This window comes from Hippoglossus stenolepis, chromosome 17, assembly GCF_022539355.2.
Source record: "Hippoglossus stenolepis isolate QCI-W04-F060 chromosome 17, HSTE1.2, whole genome shotgun sequence".
NCBI classification, from domain to species: Eukaryota; Metazoa; Chordata; class Actinopteri; order Pleuronectiformes; family Pleuronectidae; genus Hippoglossus; species Hippoglossus stenolepis.
Genome location: NC_061499.1, coordinates 18191079 through 18202403, shown reverse-complemented (window position 1 = coordinate 18202403; position 11325 = coordinate 18191079). Strand labels below are relative to the sequence as shown.

Here is an 11325-nt window from a genome sequence, read left to right as displayed (position 1 = left end):
CCCATCTTATTTGTTGCTAACTTCAATGCATCACTCTATATGGCATGATTGTATGACCTGAAAGGGATGCTGTGATGACATCATCCCTAACATATCAACAACACTCATTTCTGAAATATAAGCTTTCGGGTTGTTTAAAGGATGCAAAGATACCTAAAAACCTTTAAACTACATTGTTTTCTGACTTTTTTCTGACTTCTTCATGATGTCACTTATCATATGACGTCACATGATGGGGAATCATTTTCTGATCAATATAAGCGTTAGGCTCTCACTCTAGCCATATCCTCTTTGACCTCTATGCTTAGGTTGATAAACTGCGTTTCTCTGCTTCTGTTGGATGTGTAAATGATCAATTATAACCATTATAATTCTGAAGTTCATTGAAATAGTAATGTATCACGTTGTAAGATTCTTTTGAAGAAATAATTGTTATGCCTGCATTTTACGTAGTGAATTATAACTGAATCCAGAGCCTAGATCTTATGCAGACAGATCCCACAGAGATTTGTGTCGACTACAGTTGAAAAGTGAATGTGTCATCACAACAACTGACAGTTATTCACTTATCACAGATGATTGAATGTATTTTAAAACTACTTTGTTATTTGGCGGCTCACCACTAATAGCGTTGCTCCTCTGAACCTCTGGTGACTGCGCGACGATGGTGGTGGTACACTCGCGGTCTCCCGGGTCACGTGACAGCCGCGTGTTTATTATCGCATTATTGCTTTGTTTGCAGAACATTCACCCTTTGTTTCTTTGCATTGAAATGTTCCCTCTGCACGGTTCACTTCAGCTTTTAGGGGGCAGGCTCTGACGTCAGCACACACACACACACACACACACACACACACGCACGCACGCACGCACAGACGCACACACACACACTGCCTGGTCGCTGACTATTAATATTCCCCCTGAACTACCCACTGTCTTTAATGCAGCTCCCGTGCGCGGACCCGGAGGATGAGCACACGTTCTGATCCCGCGACAGACGCTGCTGCACTTCCCAAATTTAAATCCCCGCCGGGAGAGAGAGAGAGAGAGAGAGAGAGAGAGAGAGAGAGAGAGAGAGAGAGAGAGAGAGAAGAGAGAGAGAGAGAACAGAGAGAGATAGAGAGAGAGCGAGAAAGAGAGAGAGAGGGGGACTGCAGAACATACAGGGTCCGGATGAATAACCATGGCAACAGCAGCAGCAGCAGCAGCAGCAGCAGGAGAAGCGGTGATATAAACATTACATCCACACAGCGACACAGTGAGTGGAGGCTGGAGCCGGAGTCCTCTGCGGATCTCACTCTTCATCACTGCTAAGGTGAGGCTGCGTTCGGGCTGGACACCGTCCGCCTGCGGTACAGTGTCGCTGGGGGGGGGGTCGGCTGTTGTCTGCGTGCGTGCATGGGGGTGGAGGGGGGAGGGGACATGAGAGGGTTCATGAGAGGATGGCTCGTTGCTGTACATCACAGCAGAGAGACAGAGGGACAAGCTGGAGAGTGATGACTGGGGATGGATCTGAGGTGAAAGTCTGATTTGTGAATCATGTCCTGCCGCTGCAGAGTGGATGTCTGGCTCTTTGACCTATCGTATAGTGTGGCCAACATGGGGCTTGTGTCCTTTCGAAAGGACACTCCACACTGATCAGCTAACAAAGCATTTCAATCAAACCAGCCTTTCAAAATAAAGGTTTTCAAGCACTCTCGGGGCTCGGAATGACCTGAATGAAGCCCAGTGTGATTAAAGTTACAGGATGTTTGTCAGAGCTGCGCTGCAGAAACAGTTTTGCACAGATGTTGGAGTCCACAATATTGGTCCTACACACAGGTTATTAACGTAGCGAAGCCCCCACTGCCAAGCGAAACAACGCAGAGTTGTTGTTTTGTCCCGGTAGCCTGCGAGAAATATAAAAATAGAAGAAAACGATGATGCTAGGCTAAATAGATTACATCTGACGAGGCTGTTCAGGCACTCGTGACTTATGCAAACATTTCATTAGAGCAGGAAACCACAAGACCAGTTCAGAGTAGCCTCACCAGACTGCTACATCTCAGCTGCTCATCCACCTTCATAGTTTGTTTTGATACATACTAGCCATAACTTTGGGTTTCACAACAAACAAGCTCCTGTGAGTTGAAGATATAAATAGTGAGTCTCTTTGTGATCTCGGCTGCTGATTGCATGCCACTCGAGCAGCTCTCCAAACGGCACAGAAGACATTTGAGGTTTTGCAAGTTGGATTCCCCGGCTGGTAAAAAAAACAACAGTTATTAACAAAAATAATTAGAAAACAGCCCTTTAATCATTAGATAATCTCTTTTGGAGATAGTCAGGCACATCCTCTCAAAGTCATACTCTGATTCATTTCACTCCATAACTCGTGGCCGCTCAGTAACTCTTTTTTTGCCTTTGTGTGGATTTGGCATTGTAATTCTAACAACAAAGAGCCCGAAACAGCATCATGCAGGTTTTAGCTAATGCTAGATTATGCCATCACATGATTCCTGGGCTGGCTCAGTGGATTCCTCTCAAGGGCACTCTGCCTCCACATGTCCAATTTCTCTCCCTGATATTGTCAAGCATGGTCTCAATGACTTTGATTTGACAGATCATGATATTCTTTATTGAATGAGCTGATATTTCGCCACTTATCACTATATGTGAGTCCTTTGTCTGTTATTGTGTTCAGCAGAGGGAGTTGGTGTCACTGAATGGAGCATTGTCTGAGATTAATTTCCGGCCCCTTTGTTTTTTGGAGCTGTGCAGCAGTGTCTACGCATAGCAGACACACTCTGCTACAATGACACCTGTGCTTGTAACTGCTGCGTCTTCATCCTCCATCCCAGACTGAGACTGGAGGCGTCGGCCAGCGTTCCCGGCTGAGCTGACTCCGACAGGAGAGGGAAGCTCGAGGGCAGAGCCGGGTTTTTAGCTTCTCCGTAAGGTGGAGGAATCACTGGAGCTGCAAACGCTACTCATCCAAGAAGGCCAGCACGTTTGAGTGTGTGTGTGTGTGTGTGGTGTGCATTAAATAGTAATCAGACAGCAGATGGCTGTTTTGTAATGATTAGTGTTCAATGACTTGCAGCGAGTGCAAAAATCCTTTAGTTTGTAAAAGTGCACAAACAGCTAATTATAAGCATTAGCTTGAATACAGGTCGTGCAGTTATGTGTGTAGCGGAGCAGCTTTGTGCAGTCATCAGAGCACGGCTGTCCTGCATTTCATCTGCGATTTGTGAAACAAAAAGAAGGTGACATTATTTATTGTGATTACCTTGCAGTCTTTCATGCCAACTACAACCGTAGAAGCTGAGTCTACATCCCCACTACTATGTTTTCATTTTAAAAGCATCAATCGGCTATGGGATATGCCTGGTGTGCACACTACTCTGGAGTTTTAGAACCATTAAAACTGAGAAGTTTGGAAATGCTGCTTGTCCAGTTTGAAAATAAAGACAGAGAGAAACTGAGATGTTTGGAAACAATGAAGTAAACACTCACAAATCGCTGATTCGGGCATTTCAGTCAAAACATAACCTTCGCTGATTCGTCAGGCTCCTATCAAATGACCCCCTTCTGGAAAAAACTGTCATGAGCCACAGATACCAGTGTAGAACACAACAATGATAAGCAATTACAAGCGTGGTTGACCCTGTTGTCATTGCCAACAGCTTGTGCAGTTAAATTCTGCATTTTACAATGATACAACTACTTACATGCTTAGGAGACGAGCTAATATTCGAGAAAGTTGCAACTTTTCTGCAATTATCAACCAAATGTTTCCTGTTTACACGTATCTTTGACATTTCTTAACTGTTTCATATTTTCTGTAATATTTATGTAAATTAAGCATTTGGATCCTGGTAATAAACGTTTAAAAATGCAGTCTAATGGAAACAGCTAAATAAAGGTTTTTATTCATGAGATATTGCTAAGATAAGGCTGATGAAATTTTACAATTCTTTCAGAAAATCTGATGAAAATACCAGAATTAATGAAGGATTACTCTCAACAAACAAGCATGGTCTGTGTTGCCTGAAGCATTTCTCCTTAAAAAACACCAAACAAATTGGGCTGAATGCCAAAGACAGGCCGTGTTTGGGTGTCAGAAATAATTAAGAGCCAGACAAACAAACACGTTGTTGGTTTTGGTCTTTTCGTGGGATTTGCTGACAGTGTGACTTTTACCCTTTAAAGATATTCTCCATTGCTTCAGTTATATATTTCCTGGAGAGCAGTTTTATCATCATCATCATCATGATCATCGTTGTCATCATCATCAAAGGGCACACACTGTATCCTGCCCAGATGAATGACAGCTGTAGGGCTTTGAAGCTGTCTGCGTGGGTGCTTTGCCGTGGGCCTCGCTGATTTGATTAACTTATTGATGAATTTTGGCAGAGCACCAGACAATCAGACAATCGGCGTATGTCCTGTACATGTGCTCCAGCTACATACTGTACGTACAGATTGTTTTTAAGTCCCAAGTCCCTGCACTTTGAGACCTCGGCTTAATCAAGCCCACAGTGTTCGTTCTCCTCCTTACTGCCAACGCAACACATTGCTGAGGGAAGTGAGCGGCTCCTTCTGATAAATCTCTGATACAGCAGGTGTAAAACAGATAACGGACGCTCAACGCAGTGAATTAGGGAAGCAATGAGGCCACTTTGGTTGGCTTAATCAGCGCTGACGAAATCAGATGCCGTATATTCTCCACTGTCTCACAGTTTTGCATCTAATGGCCTATAATTGGCTGGACATTATGATGACTGGTTACCCCCGATACACACGCAGCCTCACTGTTATTCCAGCGAGTGTCAATGTGACACGACGGGCAGAATCAGCATGAAGAGGAGAAAACACATGAACTGTGTGGTTTCTTGTCCCTTCAGGACTTTTGCAGCAGCATCCAGCTAATGTAGCACAACAATGCTACTGTGTTGGTCGGGATTCTTTTACTGCACTGCCGGCTTCTACTCTTCCTCCACACTGCCGGGTTTGAAAAACTCAGGTCCTGGTTTTATTGAAGATTTCTCAGCCCTTCTTTTTATACACTTGGCAAGATTCTTATAATGCATCTTATCAGCATAAGTAAGGTTGAGGAGACCGTCCCTGCCAAGTGAGACTCACCTTATTTGCCCAAATGAAATTCTGCAGTTGGGAAAGGACACAGAAATAGATTTCTCTGCTCATAAGGGACAAATAAGAACTGACTATGGACTTGGATCAGCATATTTTTTACATTAAAGAAAGTGATCCAGCAAAACCAAATAATGCAAATGCCTAGCAAAGTAGTTCAACCTTATTCTTTATTACAAACTATTTGGCGGGTATAGTATTGGGAAAAACAAAATTAATCACCATACTTGCTCTATCACTCATAAAACAATTGGACAGCTTATCAATCATGATGAGCGTGCCGGTCAAGCTGTATTTTCCATCCTCTCCAAAACACATAGTAGGCTACATGGATTTATTAAGCTACGTGGTATAGTTTGTTATATGCCCTTATGTGAGCTACACACTTTAGTAAGTCTGGTTAGCTAACGGAGCATTCCAAGGCCAATGGGCTCATCATTAGCCAACGACATTAGTTTGTGAGGTTACAGGACGTGTTCCTGTCCTGGATGTTATCACAGTCAAGCTAATGCTAACTTGCTTTCTATTGTATTTTGGGAAGCAACTTCCAACAATCAGCAGATAGCCTGATGATTGAAAGATGTTGTTTAATCCTCATTCTTAAGGACTAGCTAGTTGTAACAATACAAATGACAACTGTACTTCTTGAAAATGCAAACAATGAATTAAAAGTTTTCCAGAGACTGATCTTATATCTTATTTTCTTTACCTTATTTAAAAATAGCTTTTAGGTATGGTGTTCTTTCATAATACAAGAACAATGAAGTTTCTTCATTTCAGTTACTAGTGAAAAAATCTGTTCAAGAAGATGCTGGCTTGCAACATGCATCGATTTCAACTTCTTTTTAAGGTTTGACCATTTAAAGTGATTTAGTTGGAATATTCAAAATTCAACCAATGCTGTTCAATTTATCCTATTTTCAAATATCTGTTTAGCAGTAGGTGACAAACAGACTGCTAGCCAGAGTTAGGCAGCAGTGAAATACGTGTACAGAGTTACTTATTTAGAATACATGAACAAAATAAATAATGCAGAATTGTAGCAGGTAACAACAGGAACTAAATGAGCTTAATTTAGCAAATACTCTGATAGTGAAGTAAAATGCTGTCACTTATTTTAAGTCATGAGAGAAACTGTATTGACAGAATATCAGCAAGCTGGAATTAACTCTAATAAGTTTTGTATGTTAACTCCTCACGATAGAATGCTGTCTCAGCTCTGGTGTTGTTTATTGTCAGATAAATCTTCAGTGCTTGAAGAAAGTGGACTGAAAACAGTATCATGCTTTTAAAGCAGCCATGCTGAGGAGTTGCACAGGTGCAGTAGAACTTCAGAAAGGTGTCTGGCAGTGTTTCCTTACTGTGTGTACATTCTGCTTGCTAGTGATCACTTCCAGTTTTTAACAGCACTTACAGGAACATTACCTGAATACACATGCAAGGACTATGTTTCAAAGCATTCAATGAGGGGGTTACTTCATACACTTTACTGTGAACACTGCAAGTGTTTCATCTGCTTGTGGTTGGCAACAGCTCAGATAAAATCAATTTTAGGTCTGTGGGAACTTTTTATGAATGCTCCAGATTATAAAGTCCCTTTCTACAATCTGCTCTTTCCTAATGATTATGACATTATGGATTTAAAATAAAGTTGGTTCTTGTTTGAAGTGTTGGCAAAACAATGGTGAACGGTCTTCTTGTGGGTTTTCCCACCTGAGGCTCAGCATTCCTGGGGTGTGTCACAGTCGCTTGTAGAGACATCTATTTTTAATGGTCTGATGATGGTCTGCTGTTCAGGCACACACATGTTTCTGCATTTGTCTTAAAGGAGACACAATATGCTTTTTCAAATTTAGTTTAATATCGTTTTTTTGTGTATGTAAAAGATCCACAAAGATAAGTTTATGGTAAAAACAGTTCCTCTCCCCCATAGAAAAACAGCTCGTGCCTTTACAATAGTCCGGTCAATACCTCTGCACCATTGTGATGTCATGTTATATCACAATGCTCCACATTTGCATAACATACATCATGCAGCTGGTCTGACACACCTCCTTTCAAAACCAGGTAAAGCAAGAATGGAGGCCAACATTCCCTACATGTGCTGGAAGCAGTTTACCAATCAGGACAGAGTGAGCGAGCTGGCCAATCAGAGCAGCCTGGGCTTTATCAGGAGGGGCGCGTTTAAAAAGACAGAAATCTTAAGACAGAGGCTGAAATAGTTGCTGCAGCAATGAACAGATTGAAGAAAGTGATACATTTTCAAGTAATAGCCAAATTAATTGTGATTATATGTCTCCTTTGTTGAGCTGACGTACTGTTTACATAAGCTAGAACCTCTCCGGCCCTGGAGATAACTCTCATTCCAATCATTTTTTAATGCTTTTTCTTGTAAAGTTGATCTCTAAAGGTCAAAAATAATCCAGCGCTGTCTTGTTAGTGGGAGCTGCATATTTGCTGTGCCATATTTTCCCATTTTTGGGTCAAACAAGAGAGGGAGAGCTTCTTTTTCTCAAGGTAGAAACTCCATTTGGAAAATCTTGGCACATTACAACCTTCCCCTGAAACACAGAGAAACCTCTGGGATACATTAAGCCTTCACATTAGAACATTAGGTAAAACATAACTGTGCAATAAAATTTGAATTTAAATGAACAAGGCAGGTAACATGTACACATAATTGCCAATTATGCGGGCAATACAGAACTATATAATGCAGATAGATATATTCCTCCCAATTATGCAAGTAATAACCATGTACTGTGGCTGACATTTACAGTAATAGATGGTGAACTCCAATGAGTTCCTAAAATTATTTTACTTGAAGACAGATACAACAAAGATATTCTTTCCAGCCGCACACATCAGTGCTTTAACTCTGAAATAATCACATCATAGGGTGGAATTTATTGTCTGACATTTATCTGATCAGCAATGATGAAAACTCTATTCAGAGCAAGATGTCTGTCTCATACATCAGTTCCTCCCGAGCGGGCTTCATGAGTCACATAATCTCAGTAGACAGAAGAAATAACAATGTGAGCTAGTTTTAGAAATATCATCATTTATCTTTTTTTTTTTTTTTCTCTGTCAATCCTGCGGCCTGTTTGTCTGATGTGTCATATTAACTGTTTTTTCTTTTCTCTCGACAGGTGATGAGTGGGAATATATCATGTCTGAAGTACAGGGAACACTGGAGTTTTCTGTAGAGTTGCACAAGTTTCACAATGTGGATCTCTTTCAAAGAGGGTAAGTGATTTATCGCTGCAGAAATCCCATTACTGGAGTCGTGACTTATGTTCATTTCCTGGCTTCACAACTGGCAAGTCAGCAAACTCACAGAACAGATTTGTGTTGATTCTTGACTTGTTCTACTAAGATACACCATAATTGTTTAGGAAGGACAGAACCGAATCCATAATTTACATTTGTAAAACACATAACATGAACAATAGAGGTACAATGGTTTCAAACTGGCAAGATGTCCCTGCCTATCAGATAATCTCTGGTTATCTATTGAGGAATTGCAGGTAAAAGACAGGTTGTTGTGACCTTTGCATAAAATCCATTTTCCCTCCAATAATATTAACATTGCTAAACAAAAAAATTAGGTAAGACCGATGAAGATATGACTCATTCTGGAATGATGCTGAGGACATTATATTTATCCGGTAAATTAACTTGTTGTAAGCTCAGCCCACTGCTGCATTAGTTCACCACACCTCTCATCTAAAGCTACTTGGAGATTCAGGTGCCAGAAAGGTGGGAAGGGACCGGGGTTACTGCCAGGCAGGAGGGAGTGGAAGGGTCTGAAATAACAAGAGGCTTGTGATGATGGCAAAGGCAGGCAGGCAGGCAGGCAGGGAGTGAATGAATGAATGCATGACTCAACTGTGGCATGAATGCATGACTCATCTGTGACATTTGTTTCACGAAATTAAAATAAAGAGGAATATAATGGGATGAAACACGACAAACATATTGTACTATATAGAGTGTCAACAGAGATCCCCCTGAACAACATTGAAACTCTTTTTACACCATTAAGACAACAGAGAAACCCGTATCCCATCGAATTAGCCAATAATAACCAGTGTCAGATCTATAGCCAACACATATATGGTAAATATAATATAATATAAATACTTAAACATACAGGCTTATTAGAAATAACAACATGAAACCATTTCAAAACATTTCAGAAGTTATGAACTCATAATACAAATTTAAATTTCATAGAATACAAGAATGGATAAAAAAAAATCATAATGCATAATTACATAAGATTAGGTAATATTAGGTTATAAGTACGAGAAAACTAGCTAGCGTTACGTCCAGCTAGGTTCTATTTGTAGCCTAATTGAAAACAATTTATATGATAAACTGAGATTTGGGTAATTATCTATCTGTTATTCATCACAATCAAGGCAGCAGATAACCCAAACCTTATGGAGTGAAAAATAAAATGGCTGAAACTGCTGCGAAAGTAACTAGCGTGCACATCTTAGTAGTCGCTAACTCTGTTATGATTATGATCATCTGATTATGTTACGTTAAATCACATATTTTAAAGTGCGTTAATCAATTTATTAAACTGTCTTCAGTAAAAATATCTATAATTGATGGAAAGACACCTCAGATTTAATCTTTATAAATCACCAAACAGATTGCACAAGTTTATGTTTATGCACAGGAAACTGATGGCCCATCTTTTTTGTGAATTCTGTTGTTTTTTTCTCATTTAACATAATCCAAAGCTATTCATTTTTCAGATAATTTTTTTTAGGCTAAAATTAACAAGCCCTGAAAGATATGAAATGGAGGAATAACAATCTGTGCAGCTGCCCTTCAGGCAGCAGAGATGTGAAGTACAAGCATATAGAGTCCAACACATTCACACAATAGGCTGTATCAATATGCAGTTTTATATGGAGTGTTAAAATGACCAAATCATTTCATGACGTAGAAAAGGGCCATATTTATCCTAACATCATGATGTGTCTGCAGGAAGATTAAAGTCGTCTCATGTGGTCAGCCTCTGGCTCTATGAAACACCAGCTTTAATGATTTCCCCTCTCCAAATGGGCTGGGCTGAAGCTTTATCATGGTAATCCCTTCAGCTGAGTGCACTAATATGTTTGTTTTTTGACCAGCTCCCATGTTACTTTCCGATAGCACCACTGGTCCAATGTGAACACGAAACAGAATTGGGTCCCGATTTAAAGTTGTGGATTAAGAACAGTTTAGTGACCAGGACCCACACGTCGCCTCACACAGAAAATGTAATTGCTGAGATTGATGCTAATCCCTGCACCAGACTAGGGGGGGGCACACAGCTGTTCACTTAAGGGCCCAGTTGCAGACTGATTGCATTAAAAATAGAGATTGGATCTGCATTTGATTTGTAAAGGAGGCGACTGCAATGAGCACAGCACTTTAACTTTCCACTAATGGAGGCAAAGTCTCAGATTGGTTCAGATATTCAAATATCAAACCTGTTTTCTTGCAATTTATTCCAGAGCAAATGTGCCAAACCACTGATAAATTCCATTGTCCTCCAGCATTTATTTGCCAAGAGTTATTATTAATGTGGGCACGCAGATGTGAGTATATTCGCTCTAAGTGGTTTGTGGTTTAGCTTCTGACCAGGAACCAGCCACAGATTTGACCTATTTCCCTCCATAAACAGCCCTTATTTATTTATCAACTCTTCAAAACCCTTTTTCTGTGCTCTTCACTGTCAAGTCTTCATCTTTACACTGTCGCTAACGCTCTGATTATTACCGTGTTCGCAGCCATGCTTCGGTCTCTTAGATTTGCCGATGTGTCCCCAGGGAGCTGAGAAATGCTTTTACACAAAGCCGCATTGGCCTGAACTGTCAAAGTGACCTTTTCAAAGAGGCGTTTCGCCAGCCGCCCATAGTCTGGACCGTCTTGTAAATAATCCATATAAAAGTCAACCTCTTCTATGGCACTGTGCTGATATTGTTTTCGTTCTCATGAATCCTTTGACTTTAATCGCATTTCCCAACTTGTTCCAAAACAACAATGTTTGCCAGCATTGTAGAATTCTAGCACCCAGTGCTCATCTGATACCGTACACAGCCTTCGAATAGAGGAGCATTATTATGTCTTTTTAATTATTAATGACCATTTGCCCTTTAATCTTTGAATAATTTAGCCACATTTGTA

At 40.6% G+C, this 11325-nt stretch overlaps 1 protein-coding gene across 1 annotated transcript in view; it reads left to right on the top strand.

Annotated features, from left to right (window-relative positions):
- Positions 1-946: 946 nt before the first annotated feature.
- Positions 947-11325, top strand: part of fam135b (family with sequence similarity 135 member B) — a 48693-nt gene continuing 38314 nt past the window's right edge. Inside the window, exons 1-2 of the mRNA XM_047344043.1 lie at positions 947-1315; positions 8286-8382. Of these exons, the coding sequence (XP_047199999.1) occupies positions 8306-8382 (77 nt within the window). The 5' untranslated portion in view covers positions 947-1315; positions 8286-8305. The remainder of the gene's footprint in view (positions 1316-8285; positions 8383-11325) is intronic.